The sequence below is a fragment of the Ranitomeya imitator genome, chromosome 1 (genome assembly GCF_032444005.1).
Source record: "Ranitomeya imitator isolate aRanImi1 chromosome 1, aRanImi1.pri, whole genome shotgun sequence".
In the NCBI taxonomy this organism is placed as follows: Eukaryota; Metazoa; Chordata; class Amphibia; order Anura; family Dendrobatidae; genus Ranitomeya; species Ranitomeya imitator.
Genome location: NC_091282.1, coordinates 749,906,941 through 749,927,683, shown reverse-complemented (window position 1 = coordinate 749,927,683; position 20,743 = coordinate 749,906,941). Strand labels below are relative to the sequence as shown.

General features: G+C 41.5%; 1 protein-coding gene across 2 annotated transcripts in view; it reads left to right on the top strand.

The window, feature by feature from the left end:
* KIF26A (kinesin family member 26A) overlaps positions 1-20,743 on the top strand; it is a 222,636-nt gene that overhangs the window by 56,933 nt on the left and 144,960 nt on the right. For both annotated transcript variants that reach the window (XM_069734325.1, XM_069734333.1), the window contains exon 3: positions 18,175-18,690. In XM_069734325.1, the coding sequence (XP_069590426.1) occupies positions 18,175-18,690 (516 nt within the window). The remainder of the gene's footprint in view (positions 1-18,174; positions 18,691-20,743) is intronic.

Here is a 20,743-nt window from a genome sequence, read left to right as displayed (position 1 = left end):
CTGGGCGTGGTCATCAACTAGACTCAAAAAGAGAAGAGTTGAGGACCACGGTCAGCTGGCTAAAAAAAAATAAAACAGATTTACATACAAGGAGGAGAGGGCTATATCTCAGGAATGGAGAGGTGCAAAGCAAACGAAAAGCAACACCGGATTCAGGAGAACACAGGGATTTACACCAGGTCAAAATGACATATTTATGATAAGTTCTCTTTATGGGGCCTCTCTGACTCAGACATGAGGGCCAACTTCTTAAGAAGCAAGTTATCCTATAGGAAAGTCAGATAAAACAGGGAGAAATTGCAGCCTGTATGTATATGATGTCCTCAGTTGACCTGAAGACCCCGGTAGTGTGAGGCAGCAGTGTTATCCAATACCGTGCTATACCAATAATAATACTATGCCAAGTTGTACATTTCAATTAGTAGTGGTTCTGTATAGAACATGCATCCAATAAAAACAGCTAGTAAGTAGGCTAGTCTATCGGAGACGGTCCAACGATCAGCAGTTTAACCCCTTCATGCCGCAACCAATTTCTGTTTTTCCGTTTCCGTTTTTTCCTCCCCTTCTGCCCAGAGTCATAACTCTTTTATTGTTCTGTCCACATAGACGGATGAGGGTTTGTTTTTTGCAGGACGAATTGTACTTTTGAATGACACCATTTGTTTTACTACATAGCGCACTGGAAAATGGGAACAAAAAATTAAATTGCGGTGAAATTGTGAAAAAAAAACAAACGCAATTCTGTCATTGTTTTTTGGGAATTGTTTATACAGAGTACATTTTGTGGTAAAAATGACCATATAATATGATTCTGATCATCAATCCAATTACAGCAATACCCAACACGTCAATTTTTTTTAAAATTGTTTTAGTGGTGGAAAAAAAATCAGAAGTTTGCACAAAAAATCTTTTGGATTTGTGTCACCATTTTCTGAGACCTGTAACATTTTTATTTTTCAGCCAATAGAGTTGTGTGCTGGCATTGTTATTGAGGTGAGAGACAATGTTTTTATTAGTTCCATTTTGGGATAGATGTAACTTTTTGATCATGTTTTACAGCCTTTTATGTGGCATTGCCGTGACCAATAAAACATTATTTTGGTGTCCTTGAATTTTTTCTTTTTATGGCGTTTACTGATTGGGTTAACTGTTTTTATATATTGATAATTAGGACTTTTCTGCATGCGGCGATACCACATGCTGTATATATTTTTAATCTTTATTTTCAATGGAGAAAAAGGGGAGTGATTTGAACTTAGTTTTTTGGAGGTTTTTTTCTATTTTATTTTTATTGTTAGTCTCCTCAGAGGACTTGAAGATATGATGGTCTGACCCCAAGTGCAATATATGGTAATGCGACAGCAGGGGTCATCAGTTGACCCCCAGCTCTCATGACAACCCATCGGTGACCTGCAATCATGTGACGGGTGCGCCACTGAGCGGAGAAAATGATGTGCGCACACGTCGGTATGTGTTATATTTAGTTGTCAGAGAATGACAGCAGGATTTAACAAGTTAACTGTCGATTGATAGTGGCCGGTCTTGACTGTAATACACAGATATCACCTGCAGGGTATGGGGTGGGCTCGCTCTATACACCTGCTTCTGACATATGCTGTACATGTATGGCGGATCTCATGAAGGGGTTAAAGGTACTACATTGATTATTTAGACTCATAACTAACTTCTAACCCTTTTACCTGTATGCCATCTATGTAGTATTGCTGGTACAGCATTGTCCTTACATTAATGGAACAACACTGCAATACCCTGCACTGCCATAACGATGTCGGCTCCGTGCAGCTAAACAGTGCACGAGAGGTGGCAGCAATGTGGCAACTCCAAACAGCCGATTGTCAGGAGTGCCGAGAGTTGGACCGCCACCAATCTAACATTGATAGTGTATCCTAAGGTTAGGCCATGAATCTTTGGATCCCAGAAAAACCCCCTCCGGAATAGTGCTCTCAGGGCTATTTCTTCTATTTACAAACTAGTCTATATATCAGCGGTAAAATTTTTCTTGATACAGAGACTTTTTTTTCCGATCTATAAGCACAACTAAACCCAGTTTGTGACTAAGGATATCTGTAGAAAAAATTGAAAGCTAGCACTCAATCAAATAAAGTTCACGGTGCCAGTGAACGGGATACTCGATCCCACAAGTCATAAAGTCAAAGTAATCACTGCACTCGTATATTATCGAATTAGCAAAAAGTTTATTAAATATAAATTCGTGAAAAAGAGGTATTTGGCGAATTGACGTTTCGGCCAAACCTTGGCCTTGTTCACAAAATCGCTGTAACAAGCAAAAGACAAAACAATATTATAAACAGACAAATATCTACAAATATACATATTTACATTACATAAAAGAATACATGTCAAAAGAGTTTAGCTGCCATGGTCAGACATACTCAAGAAGAAAAGACTATCTACTGCATCCTGAGGATAACGTAGCGGAGAGACGTTCAAAGGACAAGGTCATATTGAATGCTAGAAATGGACATGGAAAGAAGACATACCCCGTTATAACTCTGTTGTTTTGTACAGAAAGGACCCTATTTGACCGGTGAGTCAGGTAAAGGAATAAAGTTGCATAACCTGGAAAAAGTAATACAGCGTGAGGATGTAATTTTGAGACTGAATATCTACACGCACCCGTACATATACACACTCCCCCATATACATATATATATATATATATATATATACCCCCTATGGGTAATCTAGACTGTATTACTAAGATTCTATAGCCACGCCATTCAGGGTGGACTGTAGGGTAGAGGGTAATCCAGATCTACTGGAATGGAAGCACCACATACATGATGTCAGATAAATCGACTGGTGATCCCCCTATATGTGTCCCATTGTGTGAGCATATGTCTCTATTACCACAAAGATGAAAGCATGCCATAAACGTACTAACCATACTGAAATCATAAAGAGCGCTTGCCAGTGCACTGTAGCCGCAATTCCGGCTGGAAAGACACCTATAGCTGAAATACATGTTGACATATATGTAAAGATCAAGGGGGGAATATATAGACTAGCCAGACTGAAAAAAGTATATATATATATAGTCAATGGAATACCTGCCCTGTGTGTAATATCAGGGATACAGCTTGGGCTGTGTTCCTCCTGCGTTAATTGGAAAGCCCCAGAGGGAATGAGACCATATAATGCTGCGGGCAAAAAGAGTATTATGGCTAGGACTCATAGGGGAAAAGGACAATGCATTCATATTTACTGGATCATATGGGTACCTGTATCGCTTATGCATGCAGAAGCATAGATGTATTCAGGGGTGTAATAGCGGAAGTGGACTCCCTGTATGGTGTGGTCTATTAAAGGCAGAACTGGGGATGATATCCCTGTAAAAGGAGGAAGGTACAGGCTAAACGATAGCTATCCTGGGTGGTGATACACTTATCTTAATGTTGTGCCGGAGTCTCACGTCTCTGTATCCCTTGGCAGCAGGGGGCAAGCGTTGGTGGCGTAGTGGAGGAAGCCGACACAATCCTGTGTCACGGCGGTGAATCAGCTTAATGTGAGCCATGGCGTCTGGTGTATAAGAAGATCCCCGGCCGATCATGTGACCGGAAGTGCAGGGGAACGCTAGCGCCTGCGCACAAGTGTATCCCTGGTACTAGTGTGCCAAAGTCCCCGCGCCTGCGCACTAGGAGCCGCCCTGAGCGCCAATGTGATGACACCTGCGCGTGCGTCTTAGCTAGCCTATAGAGACGTTGCCAGCGCCTGCGCTCTATGTTCGGGCTCCAAAAGAGCCTCCCACTATGTAGTCCTGCCCGGGTCATAGCCGAGGGGGAGGGGGGAAAAAAGAGGGAAAGGCCTGGCTGTCTGCAGGCAAGCTGTATGTGTACAATGATGCAGGCACTGAACCTAGATGTAGACTGTCTATGGGGTGACATACAAGACAGATCACTGTAAATAAACCAAATCACATCATATCACAAGAACATATTAAATGGTAGGAGTCCAAACTAAAAGAAAAAGAATACTGAAACGAATGAAATAAATGTAAAGAAACAGGATGAAAGAAATGAGAAAAATGAAATAAATGAAATGAAAAAAATGAAAAAAAAAAAAAAAAAAAAAGGAAAAAAATGAAAAAACTGAAAAAAATGAAAAAAATGAAAAAAATGAAAGAAATAAATAAGCAAAATTGAATGAAACAAAAGAATGACAAAATAATGAAAAAAGTGAAAATAATGAAAAAATGAAAAAAATGAAAAAATATAGTAATATAAATGAAGAAAAAAATGTAAAAAGTAAAAAATGAAAAATAAAAAATAAAAAAGGGGGAAAGACTAAAAAATGAAACTTATAAAAAAGACTAGTGGGGTATGCGTCTTACCAAGTCGAGCGCGTATCTCACAGAGGTTGTTAGTGCAAGTGGTCACTGGTTCTATATGGAAAATAAAATTAAGTTAGCCAGTCTATCTCACGGTTCAAGCCACGTGGATGCAGTGTATCAAGCGTATATATCCAGAAGGTCTCTCGCTGTTTCAGAAGTTTCACATGATCACCTCCTCTCCTGGGGCGGGAGACCTTTTCTATAATCTGGAACCTTAGATGGGCTACATTGTGGTTGGCTTCTTTAAAGTGTAGGGGGAGAGGAAGCCATAGCTTCCCACAACGGATTGTGGACTTATGGTTAGATATCCGATCCCTAACCGCTTGAGTTGTCTCCCCTACATATAATAGCCCACATGGGCATTTTATAATGTAGACAACGAAATTTGTTTCACAAGTGTAGTAGTCCTTGATTTTGTATGACTTGCCAGTTCGTGGGTGCACTATTTCGCTTCCCTTAATCACGTTCGAGCAGCTCATACAGCCCAAACATGGAAAGGTCCCTGTTCGTTTGTGCCCTGAGAGTGTTCTCATAGTTAATGTTTTCTGTGTGCCTAAATCTGCTTTGACGACCTTATCTCTTATGTTCCTGGGCCTTCTGGTGCACATCAGTGGGGGTTCCTTGAATATGGGAATAGTTGGGTATGCCCTGTTCAAAAGTGGCCAATGTGCCCGAATTAAGTTATGTATTCTCCGCATTGTCGGATGGTGACTATGAACAAATGGGAGTCTAGGGTTCTTTTGGGGTTTTATTGCTCCGATCTCTGTTTCATCAAGAACCTTGATGGACTCAGTATTAAGGAGGTCAGCGGGATAGTTACGGGCCCTAAATTTTTCTGACATTTCTTGTACCCTGGTCGCTTTCACTTCAGGGTCGGAAACAATCCTAGAGACTCTCTTGAACTGGGATCTTGGAAGGCTGTCTTTGGTAGACTTAGGGTGACAGCTGTTGTAAAGCAGAAGGCTGTTACAATCCGTTGGTTTAGAATATAAGTCTGTGCTCAAAATACCCACGGAGTCTTTGAGGACTTTAGTGTCCAGGAAGGTGACTTCACTGTGATGGTGTACAAGTGTGAAGGTGAGTTCTGGTCTGGTGGTATTGATGTCATTATAGAATTCCTGAAGACTGGTGTGGTTCCCCTGCCATATGCAAAATATATCATCGATATATCTATACCAAATTCGTGCATGCTGTTGAAAAATGGGGTTGGCATATACATGCTCTCTCTCGAAATGATCCATGTACAGGTTAGCGTATGCTGGGGCCACATTGGACCCCATAGCAGTGCCACATATCTGCACAAAGAAGTCATCCTCAAAGAGGAAGAAGTTTTCTCTAAGCACCAGATTCAAGAGATCTATACATAGGTCATGTGTATTGTTGTCGATTCCTGCTTCTTGTAACGTGAGTGAAACAGCTGCAATCCCCCTGTCGTGAACGATGGAGGTATACAGACTGTTGACGTCTAATGTGCATAGTAGACTATCAGGAGGAACGCTTGAAATGTTTCGGATTTTAGTTAAAAAGTCACTGGTATCCAATATGAATGACTTGGTCATCCGTGTATAGGGTGTAAGTATTTTCTCCAAAAATCTTGAGAGGGGGTTAAGTACCGAGTCAGTTGAGGCTACAATGGGACGACCGGGGGGATTTTGGACATTTTTATGTATTTTAGGGAGAATATACAATACTGGAGTAACCGGATGATGGTTAATGAGGAAGGTTTTAGTTTTGCTGTCTATGGTTCCTAAGCTCATGTATTTGTCTATCACAGTATTAATTTTCCGCTGTATGGAATATGTGGGGTCCCCTTGAAGTTTTTTGTAGGTACCAGTATCAGATAATTGTCTCCTCACCTCGGTAACGTAATGATGTTTGTTCATAATAACGATGGCTCCCCCCTTATCCGCTGGTTTGATTACGATGTTCCTATTCTCACTCAACGTGTCTAATGCTTGTTTCTCTAGAGGGTTGAGGTTATGGCGGACTGGGAGGAGACCAAGGCGCTGTTCGTGTATAGTCCCCTTAATGTCTCTATCAAGGAGATTGATGAAAGTTTCTACCGCGTGGTTGGACTTGGGCGGGACAAAAGTACTCGGGTTTCTCAGACCTAGTGATCCTAGGGTGATTTTAGCCTCTTCTCTCTGACTAGATGTTGTGCCTAATCTATTGACTGCTGAAATGGGAGGTTCTTCAAAGTGTACCTTTAGCCTGATGTTCCTATAAAAGCGTTGGAGATCTCTTTCCAATTGGAACGAGTCCCATTTGGGAGTGGGGCAAAAAGATAGGCCCATGTTCAAGACTATTCTATACTTGACCAAGTCATTCATATTGGATACCAGTGACTTTTTAACTAAAATCCGAAACATTTCAAGCGTTCCTCCTGATAGTCTACTATGCACATTAGACGTCAACAGTCTGTATACCTCCATCGTTCACGACAGGGGGATTGCAGCTGTTTCACTCACGTTACAAGAAGCAGGAATCGACAACAATACACATGACCTATGTATAGATCTCTTGAATCTGGTGCTTAGAGAAAACTTCTTCCTCTTTGAGGATGACTTCTTTGTGCAGATATGTGGCACTGCTATGGGGTCCAATGTGGCCCCAGCATACGCTAACCTGTACATGGATCATTTCGAGAGAGAGCATGTATATGCCAACCCCATTTTTCAACAGCATGCACGAATTTGGTATAGATATATCGATGATATATTTTGCATATGGCAGGGGAACCACACCAGTCTTCAGGAATTCTATAATGACATCAATACCACCAGACCAGAACTCACCTTCACACTTGTACACCATCACAGTGAAGTCACCTTCCTGGACACTAAAGTCCTCAAAGACTCCGTGGGTATTTTGAGCACAGACTTATATTCTAAACCAACGGATTGTAACAGCCTTCTGCTTTACAACAGCTGTCACCCTAAGTCTACCAAAGACAGCCTTCCAAGATCCCAGTTCAAGAGAGTCTCTAGGATTGTTTCCGACCCTGAAGTGAAAGCGACCAGGGTACAAGAAATGTCAGAAAAATTTAGGGCCCGTAACTATCCCGCTGACCTCCTTAATACTGAGTCCATCAAGGTTCTTGATGAAACAGAGATCGGAGCAATAAAACCCCAAAAGAACCCTAGACTCCCATTTGTTCATAGTCACCATCCGACAATGCGGAGAATACATAACTTAATTCGGGCACATTGGCCACTTTTGAACAGGGCATACCCAACTATTCCCATATTCAAGGAACCCCCACTGATGTGCACCAGAAGGCCCAGGAACATAAGAGATAAGGTCGTCAAAGCAGATTTAGGCACACAGAAAACATTAACTATGAGAACACTCTCAGGGCACAAACGAACAGGGACCTTTCCATGTTTGGGCTGTATGAGCTGCTCGAACGTGATTAAGGGAAGCGAAATAGTGCACCCACGAACTGGCAAGTCATACAAAATCAAGGACTACTACACTTGTGAAACAAATTTCGTTGTCTACATTATAAAATGCCCATGTGGGCTATTATATGTAGGGGAGACAACTCAAGCGGTTAGGGATCGGATATCTAACCATAAGTCCACAATCCGTTGTGGGAAGCTATGGCTTCCTCTCCCCCTACACTTTAAAGAAGCCAACCACAATGTAGCACAACTAAGGTTCCAGATTATAGAAAAGGTCTCCCGCCCCAGGAGAGGAGGTGATCATGTGAAACTTCTGAAACAGCGAGAGACCTTCTGGATATATACGCTTGATACACTGCATCCACGTGGCTTGAACCGTGAGATAGACTGGCTAACTTAATTTTATTTTCCATATAGAACCAGTGACCACTTGCACTAACAACCTCTGTGAGATACGCGCTCGACTTGGTAAGACGCATACCCCACTAGTCTTTTTTATAAGTTTCATTTTTTAGTCTTTCCCCCTTTTTTATTTTTTATTTTTCATTTTTTACTTTTTACATTTTTTTCTTCATTTATATTACTATATTTTTTCATTTTTTTCATTTTTTCATTATTTTCACTTTTTTCATTATTTTGTCATTCTTTTGTTTCATTCAATTTTGCTTATTTATTTCTTTCATTTTTTTCATTTTTTTCATTTTTTTCAGTTTTTTCATTTTTTTCCTTTTTTTTTTTTTTTTTTTTCATTTTTTTCATTTCATTTATTTCATTTTTCTCATTTCTTTCATCCTGTTTCTTTACATTTATTTCATTCGTTTCAGTATTCTTTTTCTTTTAGTTTGGACTCCTACCATTTAATATGTTCTTGTGATATGATGTGATTTGGTTTATTTACAGTGATCTGTCTTGTATGTCACCCCATAGACAGTCTACATCTAGGTTCAGTGCCTGCATCATTGTACACATACAGCTTGCCTGCAGACAGCCAGGCCTTTCCCTCTTTTTTCCCCCCTCCCCCTCGGCTATGACCCGGGCAGGACTACATAGTGGGAGGCTCTTTTGGAGCCCGAACATAGAGCGCAGGCGCTGGCAACGTCTCTATAGGCTAGCTAAGACGCACGCGCAGGTGTCATCACATTGGCGCTCAGGGCGGCTCCTAGTGCGCAGGCGCGGGGACTTTGGCACACTAGTACCAGGGATACACTTGTGCGCAGGCGCTAGCGTTCCCCTGCACTTCCGGTCACATGATCGGCCGGGGATCTTCTTATACACCAGACGCCATGGCTCACATTAAGCTGATTCACCGCCGTGACACAGGATTGTGTCGGCTTCCTCCACTACGCCACCAACGCTTGCCCCCTGCTGCCAAGGGATACAGAGACGTGAGACTCCGGCACAACATTAAGATAAGTGTATCACCACCCAGGATAGCTATCGTTTAGCCTGTACCTTCCTCCTTTTACAGGGATATCATCCCCAGTTCTGCCTTTAATAGACCACACCATACAGGGAGTCCACTTCCGCTATTACACCCCTGAATACATCTATGCTTCTGCATGCATAAGCGATACAGGTACCCATATGATCCAGTAAATATGAATGCATTGTCCTTTTCCCCTATGAGTCCTAGCCATAATACTCTTTTTGCCCGCAGCATTATATGGTCTCATTCCCTCTGGGGCTTTCCAATTAACGCAGGAGGAACACAGCCCAAGCTGTATCCCTGATATTACACACAGGGCAGGTATTCCATTGACTATATATATATATACTTTTTTCAGTCTGGCTAGTCTATATATTCCCCCCTTGATCTTTACATATATGTCAACATGTATTTCAGCTATAGGTGTCTTTCCAGCCGGAATTGCGGCTACAGTGCACTGGCAAGCGCTCTTTATGATTTCAGTATGGTTAGTACGTTTATGGCATGCTTTCATCTTTGTGGTAATAGAGACATATGCTCACACAATGGGACACATATAGGGGGATCACCAGTCGATTTATCTGACATCATGTATGTGGTGCTTCCATTCCAGTAGATCTGGATTACCCTCTACCCTACAGTCCACCCTGAATGGCGTGGCTATAGAATCTTAGTAATACAGTCTAGATTACCCATAGGGGGTATATATATATATATATATATGTATATGGGGGAGTGTGTATATGTACGGGTGCGTGTAGATATTCAGTCTCAAAATTACATCCTCACGCTGTATTACTTTTTCCAGGTTATGCAACTTTATTCCTTTACCTGACTCACCGGTCAAATAGGGTCCTTTCTGTACAAAACAACAGAGTTATAACGGGGTATGTCTTCTTTCCATGTCCATTTCTAGCATTCAATATGACCTTGTCCTTTGAACGTCTCTCCGCTACGTTATCCTCAGGATGCAGTAGATAGTCTTTTCTTCTTGAGTATGTCTGACCATGGCAGCTAAACTCTTTTGACATGTATTCTTTTATGTAATGTAAATATGTATATTTGTAGATATTTGTCTGTTTATAATATTGTTTTGTCTTTTGCTTGTTACAGCGATTTTGTGAACAAGGCCAAGGTTTGGCCGAAACGTCAATTCGCCAAATACCTCTTTTTCACGAATTTATATTTAATAAACTTTTTGCTAATTCGATAATATACGAGTGCAGTGATTACTTTGACTTTGTGACTAAGGATATAACTGTAAGGGTTGCAAAAGAAGCAGTTGCACCTGAGCCCTGGTCCTTGTATAGACCCAGGTAATGTAAATGGCACAGTATAGAAGGGGGGCATGTTACAGATTTTGCTTTCAGGCCTATCTTTACATCTTGGCATGTAACCACATATAATTTTATTATCAGAGTGACTGTTTTTTGAAAAAATAGTATTTTTTATAGAACTCACTCCCACCAATTCCGAGCTTTGATGCCGCACACCGAGCGATAACAACATTTGCCCTGTGCTCATCTCCGGCTTTACGATGGCTGCACAAACAAGCTTATTTTTAGCCAAACCCTTTGAAGAGGACATTTACCAAGAAAAAAAAAAGATTGAGGACATACAGCTGTGACATATTTATTAGCTACTTGTCATTTCCAGCATGCCACTGATAGACTCTTCCTATAAATGTAATGGGCACTTGTAAGTCTTGCAAACAAAGGCCATCACCCGTAACCAAACACTCGGGCACCTTGTTCCTATCTGTCATCATCCGGCCCCATTCATTCCCCTCCAATGAGTTCACAGACTTATGAGTTGTGTCTTTTGTTGTTGGAGCCTTTAAAAAGGTCATAAACCTTGGAAGTGGTATCTATAATTCTCCTATGTGTAATTATACTGTACATGTAGCTGGTGTATAAATTGGAGCTTCTTTGTAATTTGAAGGATTCATTTTACCTAATGGCTGAATCTAAACAGACTGATGGTGCCAAGTAACAGGTTCGATATCAACCTCACACGTTGCACTGATGAGGGGCGTCTGCAAATTGAGATTCTGGTTTTGGCTTTTATCCTAAGTCATGTGACAAGGCTCATTAAAGACTCGTCATTGACTTTTAGCATTGCTACCTCCAATAGGTAGAACTAGAGTTCTAGTCCTCTTCCTCTCTGGGAAATATGCAAATTGTCTCTTCAGAGGAGCATTGCAGCTTTAAGTCTCCTCATCTCGGCATGCTTAACATGTCATTCTCCGAAGGAGAAATTATACTTCTTGGATATCAACCTTGAGATGTTTTGTAAGATGGCTTTTAGAAAGTAATAGGCACTTCTGTGGTTGTAGCACCTATTGATGAATCTCGTCCATTTGGTTCGGGTAGTCCTATTGGGAGGTGTTTGATCCAGCAATGGAGATGGTCAATTGACGACTAATGATCACATTAAAAAGTTTATCCAAAATTAGAAAAAAATACTTTCTTGTTGTGTCTGATAGAGCAGCTCAGCCATATTCTCTTGAATGGGAACAAGACATTATATCAGACATAATCTCGGACAACTAGTAGATAATTGAGGATTCTCTCTACTTATCCTTCTTTGACATAAAGCTTCCACTCCCACAACTAGACACACGTTAGGTTAAATTCATCCGGACCCGCCGTTTTTCCGTCAGACTGGGTGATCATCTAAGGTGGTTGGAGGCCTCCACCAAAAATCATGTCAGTGGAGAGAAGGATCAGGCATGGTGAGTCTCTTCCAATTGAAAACAAATCCACAATTGGACGAAGTGAGTGTACATATATGAATAAGTTGGGAGAGATATTGGTCACTCAACAGCTATCTAGGGTGTATGGGCACCGGTCTAGAGCAAAGGTTTGGAGACATTTGTAGACATTATGGTTTGATGTTCTGCAGGGCGCAGCTATAGGAGGTGCAGATATAACTGTTACACCAGGGCCCTGGAGCCTGAGGGGTACAAAGGCCTATCTGCTACATTAGTAGATACTAGTAGTATACGTATGTCACATGGTCGGTGCAGGGCTTTGTAATGGGGCCCAGAGCTTCAAGCTCTGATGGAAAGTCTGTGGATCCCTAGTTTAAACAGAGTCTTTTAACCCCAAATTCAAATTATGCAGTCATATAGGGGACTTAGCCCCTACAAAAATCATACCTGTAGTATAGATTTCACTACTTCGTTTTACATAAAGCTGTTTTATTACATATGTGAATGAGGAGTCCTCGGTGCACCCTTGGTATGGTCAATGGCTTAGTGATTTGTCCCTTCGCATTTCCCCTTAGCTTGACTGACAACGCTTGCTTGTCTAGAGCCAGTGTGCCTGACCTGAATGCCCCGGTCCTACTCTGACACTACAGGAGCCCAGTGAGTGCTTGCACAAAGGGCATCAGTTCTAGTAGGTTTCCTCCTGTCTGCAGACAGGAGGGATGAGAGAGCACCCGCACTGACACAATGTATATGCACACTCACTGGGTTCCAGCAGTGTCAGTGTGCATGAGTAGGACCAGGAAATCAGTTTAAGTAGCGCTTGTTCAGAATAAACAAGCAATGTCCATTAAGCAAAGGAGAGGTGTAGAAGATGCAAATTTAGCCCTTGGTCATGGCAGCGGTGCACCGAGGACCCCTCATTTGCATATGTAACAAAACATTTTTAACGTACAACTAATGTTGTGAAATCTAAACTACAGATATGTTTTTCTATAGGGGTTTAACTTGAAGTTTGGGGTGACAGACTAATTTACTGCATGTTTCTGAGCCAGTAACATGTTTCAACTGCCCATACGTAGCATGAATAAGGTCATATGTCACCAATAAAGATGAAATTCAGGAACCTTAACAAATGATTTGACACGTCAAGAAGTAATGACTGAAAGGCTGATACTAATTTACTAGATGAAATGGGGAAGATGACTTCATCTCTTTATAACATATTGATGGATGATGTTGAGAAGTGAAGTCATTAACCACCGTCTCCCAGATATGCAAAGTGACTCATTGTATCAGATCCGTATGTGTCCTGTTATTTATGCTGGGATCGTTTTGGGAAATAATCTCAAATCCTTTTGTGTCTGGGATTTAAGGACAGATATGAAAATCCTTTTAAAAAAATAGTGGGGGTTCTGCACTGGACAAAGCCTTTTAACGCCGTCATCATTGTGATCCATGGCTCATCCATAAGAGGAGACGACTAATCACTCTAAAATCTTCTGACGGCTCTGCCACTTCAACACAACTAAGTCTATGTTCACATGTCCAGTAGTGATCCGTTATAGCGGACCTACCAGTAATCCGTTGGCAAAAAAAGTTGTGCAGACGCAACTTTCCGTTTTTAAATAACTGATTTCTGCAGGATCCGTTTTTAACATTGAAATCTATGGAATACGGATCCGTAAATTAGGAATCCATTTTTCTTTCATTTGTAACGGATCTGTTTTTGGTTACTGGGTACAGTAAAAAAAAGTGTATTTCGTTCATGTTGACATTTCAAAATATGGTATCAGTCTACCACCCTACCCGTGCCCTCCGCTCCGCTAATGACCTCAGGTTAGCATCCTCAATAATCAGAACCTCCCACTCCCGTCTCCAAGACTTTACACGTGCTGCGCCGATTCTGTGGAATGCACTACCTAGGTTAATACGATTAATCCCCAATCCCCACAGTTTTAAGCGTGCCCTAAAAACTCATTTGTTCAGACTGGCCTACCGCCTCAATGCATTAACCTAACGATCCCTGTGTGGCCTATTTATAATAAAAAAAAAAAAAAAAAAAAAAAGGTTCCTCGCATCATGTTCTCATACACTTTATGCAGTATTAGCCCTCTGTGTCTGTACTGCTACATACTTAGGCAGTTAACTGGTTCATGCAGCTTTACATGAACACCTGAGCCTTACACTATAGCTGGTCCGAATAACTAAAGCAATTGTTACCATCCACCTCTCGTGTCTCCCCTTTTCCCCATAGTTTGTAAGCTTGCGAGCAGGGCCCTCACTCCTCCTGGTATCTGTTTTGAACTGTATTTCTGTTATGCTGTAATGTTTATTGTCTGTACAAGTCCCCTCTATAATTTGTAAAGCGCTGCGGAATATGTTGGCGCTATATAAATAAAATTATTATTATTATTATTATTATATGGCAAAATCCATTTTTCAACATATGACTGATGTGGTAATTGCAAGCAAGGACCCCGCAACAATTCTATTAATATATTGAGTGCTTGTTGGAATTAGACTTTAGCCAGAGGCAACAAAAAGTGTTATCATTGTTGTCCAGTTCAGCAAACCCTACCCTAAAAAGTAATTTTGATTTAAAGTGGACCTGTCATGTTGAAATTGGTGTCTGATCCCCAGTCAGGATGTTACAGAGCAGGAGAAGCTGATCAGGCATTAGACTCCAGTGGGCGGTCCTACTCAGTGATTGACAGGCGTCACTGTATGACTGTGCATGCAGAGATAGCTGTCAATCACTGAGAAGGACCGCCCACTGGACTGCTACGTAAGACCACCCATTGGACTCATGTATACAAACACCATCTTCTCCTTCTCAATACCGTATAGTCCACATGTTACTACAAAGAGTGTTTCTGGCTCTGGGGGACCCAACACATTCATGCATTACATGGACAGCATAGTAATTTAATTAGTAATGGTGTGATGCTTCTTTTCCTGTGGTGGCACTGCAGGGAATTTGAACTGTTACTTTCAGGTTAAATCGGATTGCAGGAGCAGCCTGTGATCAACTTATCATATGGTGATACCTTCTTACCCCAATATAATAATTTTATTGGAGCGTCATAAGCCAAACACAGTAGCCGACAACCAATGAAAATGGTTAATTTATAACTTGACGAATAACCAATTTAATTTCCCTGATCTTAAGCTATGTCACTTGACCACCCATGTATACATGCACACTCCACTTGGCTGAGCATGTGTATGTTCTTTACTGGATAAGAGGTGTAAACTGTTGCCACATTTCACTGGTGGCGCTCTATCTCCCTGAGAAGAAAAGAAAATGGACTTCTAAAATTTAAGATGTCGTGAATTGTGATTCTTCTCTCCCCAACATCATCTCTCAGAGAAGAGGTCAGGGCGCCCCCATATACAATAGACGGTCAGCCAGTATGTCAGACTTTAATGAGTATAGGGGCCCATTAGTGGGCTTGCCGAGTACTTTCTTTCATCATTATTTCCTCCCTCGTAATCCATGTTCCTCCAAGTAGAGATCTATGAGAAACACAAGTTTACAATCCAACAATAAAACAGTTTTTAATAGTTCAGCTTCTCGCTTTCAAGTCTGAAGAGTTATCGCTGGGAGACACATTGGAACATGCTTTAGTTTAACCTTCACACCCTTCTGCCGGCCAGGTGTGTCGTCACATCGGGTCACAAAGTAATCGCTGGAGCACAGCTGGTCCGAGAGCAAGCAAGAGGAATATGGTTACATCAATATAACCAGACTTTGTAAAAAATAGTTCAGTGGTTTACATGCTCTCCTGCAAATAGCCAATCAAAATTCCAGCCTGGAAGAGAGAATTCTTGCTTCGGAATAGTTTAAGCTGACCTGTAAAAATCCTTTGTACGCCCAAGTGCAGAGTTCAAAGGGACCAGACCGAAATATTTACATGTGGACTCAAAAGCATATAAATCCATCAGTGTACCTCCACGCTATTAATGTACAGTATGGCTTTAAATGGTTTTCATGGCATGTGTGGCCTGTGACAGCCGAGCGTGAAGCCTGGGTGTAAACAGATAATATTTCCAACAGAGGAAGGACTTCTCCTTGTAAAATAATGTTCCCTATATTCCATACAAACTAAATAGTTAGGAAAAATTGGCAAAAAATGTCCGGCGCTGCCAGCAGTCTGCCATTTTGCTTTAGAATCTGAAAGTTATAGGTGTTAGGGGTCGAGTTCCCACCTCTGCACAGGGGGAATCTTGGGCCATCTCCGCTGCGGTCTCCCATTCTTCTCCTGCCGCAGTGGAGCCTGCTCAACGGAGACGTCGGTCCCAGTGTCTCGCTCAGTCTGACTCTGTGCAAAGGGTTACTGCTGCTTTTCCAGCTTTTGCCATTGAATCCAGTGTTGGGCAGCGGCGAGCAGATGCTTTTGGGACTAAGTCCTGCTTTTCCCCTTCTGAGCATGCCCAGGGTAAGATCTCTCATTGGAGATCGAGGGTCACATGCTTAGATACTGCAGCAAGACCCATTGGTTCTCCAGGAAGGTCCTGTAGTTCCTCAGGCTCTGTGGCAGCCTCTCATTGGTCCTTCTAGGAAGGTCCTGTACGTGCTGCAGCTATATAACGTTCGCATGGATGCACGGTCATGCGCTAGTATCAATGCATGACTTGAGTTTTGCGCCAGTGTGGTCACGCTTGTGTGTATTCAGGGACCCGGCTGAAATAAGCCACAAGAATACCGGCACCTCCGGTGAGGAGATTGTGTGTTTGGTTTCAGGGCCCCGGCTGAAATAAGCCACTAGAATACCGGCTCCTCCGGTGAGGAGATTGTATGTTTGCCTCCTGGACTGTGTGACCACAAGCTGCTATCTGCTCAGCAGTTACTGTGTATTCCTGTGGAGTTTAACAGGACACAGTCCTTTCTTTAGAACAACTCTGTGAAGCAACAGAGTTCGCTTCTACCGCCATATTGTGCCGCCGTTTGCCAGCAGCAGGTTAATTTCCTGCACGGTGGACCCCGGGCTGTGAACGCACCAAATAACATCTCTATATTTACTCGGTGCGTTCCACCAGCCCTAACAATAGGCTTCCACACTTCACTCCGTATAACTGTGATCTCCACCCGGACGCTCTGCAGCGGCTGCAAACTACAATTCTCAGCATATGGCCCCGATTCATTCAGACTGGCATTGTTCATGACGTTGTTCCTCTTAATGAATCTGTGAAAGTGATGTGTGACTCCATGTGCGCCTTGGCACTAATTTTACCCCAGTCAAAGACTAGAGTAAGATTTGTGTAGTAAGGGATGCCGTTGCTTGTCATGAATTTGAGGAGTGTGTTTTGCCTGGCAAAAATGGTGTGAGGCCACCAAAAGTCACAAAATTTTAGTGCATCCACATTGTGCCAAAAATTTGCAACTCTTCAAAGCTTTTTATGGCAGAATTCTAGTTTAAAAACTTTGATGAATTGCACCCTATATATTCTAGACAAATGAACTATCCACTTGTAGAAGGAGATATGTGAATTTCCTTGCTGCTTCTCATGTTTCCTTGAACTTGTGCAATAGAAGAATCTATAAACCTCATAACTTAAATGGGTTGTCTTAAGTTAGGCTTTCAGGAACGGGCAACTCACCAGTCTCCCAGCTCCCTGATTGATTGACAATTCGGACCAACTGCATGGTTGCATAGCAGTGCTTGCAAACTCTATAGTAAAGAGCTTGTAAGTGCTGCACTCTTTGCATAGGAGACTGGCCACTGCTGATAGACTTATCAGATGGCCGGTAACCTAGGCAAGGAGCAGTAAACAATAAGACTAAAACAGAGAATTTTTAATAAATGGTAAATTGTAAAGTAGCTTGTGTTTTACAAGCCCTTTGCAATTTTACCCATTTAAGAACCATAGAATAATCCTTTTACTTCAATAGATCTCTCATTGGCCATTTTGGTCAACAAGATGGTGATGCACATTTCTGTCTCTGTCACTCAAGTTGAAAGACTTTTTGTCTGGCTGAATGTTATGTCAATTAAGGATCTGCTACAATTTTGAGTGTCAAAGGTTTATAGTAATGAGTGTGATTGTTAGCAGGGTGTCAAGCTTGACACTCGTTCTACCAAATGGAAGAACAGGTGGAGTAGACAAAGACATGTGTGCAAGTAAGGAAGTGACTACAACCCTGAGATAATGTTGTTGCAGTAGAGAAGTCTGTATGCATCCAGTATTTTTGTCAATTTGTACAATGCATTTTTCTGTTTTTATTCCAAGCTCATTAATTTTATCTACTCCTTTCCAGAACGCCCAATTTTCAGCTTTAATTTTCGACAAGCTCCAAGTGCCTGACTATCTGCAGAAAAGCAGGAATGAAGGAGAGAGTCGCTGTGATGTCTGCGCTACTCACCTGAATCAGCTAAAACAAGAAGCTGTGCAGATGATTCAAACCATCAACCAAGCTGGGCGTCCTGATATTCTCGATCGTCCCCATACTTCGGTGCCTGTGGCTACCGTCATACCCAGGCTCTCGCCCCAGAATGTGGTCACAGTCTCCTCGCCGAAGGAATTGCTGATGATTGCAGGGCAGGTGGGTAGACAGTCTGGAAAAACTACCAATATATTTTCGGGGACGGAGCGGAGGAAAGGACTTGGATGGCCTCATGGGCAGGGAAGTTTTCCAAGTTCAAGTGTACAAGTGACGGTGGGTTCCAGCGGCATTGGTGGGGCACTCAGTTCAGTTACCATTCAAGCTCAACAATATCTAGAGGGAATGTGGAGCATATCAAGGGTGAATAATTTCCTACCTCCACCCATCCAAGTGAGTATTCCAAACTGTGTGTGTAGTGATGTCATGTGTGTCCTTGTCCGTGGATAAACCCTTTAATAACATCACCATAGTAACCGTAACTGAATTTCCAACAGTGTAGTCACAGAATATAATGAAAGTGTAAAGAGACTCCGTAAAATGCATTTATAATATAATAGTGAGCTCATTATATTTACTGATCCCAGTCAATGGGCTAATTTAGGGCCCCAAAATATCTGATCCCAGTTGGTAGTAAGACTGAACACAAGCAAACAACCCTAGATTATTATTTTGGGGTCTTATAAGCAACACAAATTGAATCACTAAGTAGAGGAGATGCTCAACAAGTGCCAAAAATCATATGCTGGGAATGTAAGGGGCAGACTAGCCATTCTAGTCATATTTCTTACGCTCTGCTCTGTTTACTGGGCGTGACTGTCGACGTCATGCTGATTGACAGCCGGCTTTCCACTGCCTAAATACAGGTAGCCGGCTGTCAATCAGAATGATGTCGGCAATAATTCCCGACAGCAGAGCGGAGAAGGAAGAGCTGCTCTATTGACATGGAGCAGCTGAATCGCCAGCAGGAGTGGTCAATGACCGCTCTGTGCCGGCACCCGGGTAGAACAGGCAGGTAGTTAACAAGTACCTGCCTGTTCATTTTTAGGCCCAGAGTAAAAATAAAATAAATTAGTCCTGGATAAACCATTTAAAGTAGGCATGAACATTTTAGCAGAGCTGACATAAATAATGCCACAGATTCTGTATCTTAATTGGATGACTGGAGGAATTCTGTAAGAATGAAAATTAAAAACTGAAAACTGGATACAAGACGACTGAGGCACCAAATTATATTCCCTTAATACTTATTTTTTCCTCTGCACGTATATCCTGCACAGACGACTTATTAATACAATTTTTTTTCCATTTTGTACAAGAAAGTAAAATAAATTGCTTTTATAATTTGAAGAGAAGATTTCAAAGAATGTGGTACAGCCCGTGGATCATGCAGCACATATAGTATACAACAAATGTATTCTTAAGACAGAGAAAAGCATAGAAAGAAATGGAATATAATGAAAACTAATGACTTACAGCTCCTCGGTGTATGACTTGTATATCCACAGAATGACTTAATTCAACCACTGTGGAATATAAAAAAAGACATCAATGTGAAATAGAGAACAGTTTAGATCTCGCTCTTATTTTGAGTTCGATTTTTTTAATAGAATAATAACCAAAATAATATCTGTGCTAGTCCCTCAACTCTAGAAATGTAAAACAGTGAAGACTAATATTTGTCTTTGAAACAACATATGAGATTCAAGAGAAAAGACATAATTCCTTTACATCTGCATCTGATATCCAGATAATTATGAGACCAAATATATTATTAATTTGTCTTTCTTTGTTTTTGAAAATTGCAGTTTAATTTTTATACAATTTTTCAAATATAACAATTGAAAATAAGGATTAAAAAAATCCAAACAATTATATTCAGAAACATTTTCTTAAGATCAATTTTCAGAAATTTTAAGGAGCTTCAAAGGCAAAATACAGTACAATGGAATAATAGGGGTTGGTCCACCCCAGTGGTGAGAAACCAAAATGTAAATCAATAGGGTAAATATTAAAATTCAGCTGAGGTTTCTAATAACGTTTTCTAATAGTTATATTTGGCACCATTGTATACTAGCTCCAATCATCAATCTACCAAATGAAAGTTATTACCTTAACTACACATATGAAGACAAGACAGACACAAGGTAGGATACGGAGGGGAAAAGCACAAAACCAATAGTAGTAAGACGAGAGAAGAAGGTTAGGCGCTATTCTGAGGCCCAATAATAGTCCCAAGGGGCCCAAACAGTGTCAAATCTGTCCACTCTCGCTCCCATCAAGGCCGTCATATATTCCATCCTACAAATGCCAGCAATTCTGTTCAACAAATGTTGATGAGCGGGGGGTCTCCTTACAGTGAAAAGCTATCAAGCACCTTGCTATGATAAGAAAGTGAAGTAATAGTCTAGCTGAATTTTTTCCCATCCCTTTAGGGGAGATGTTT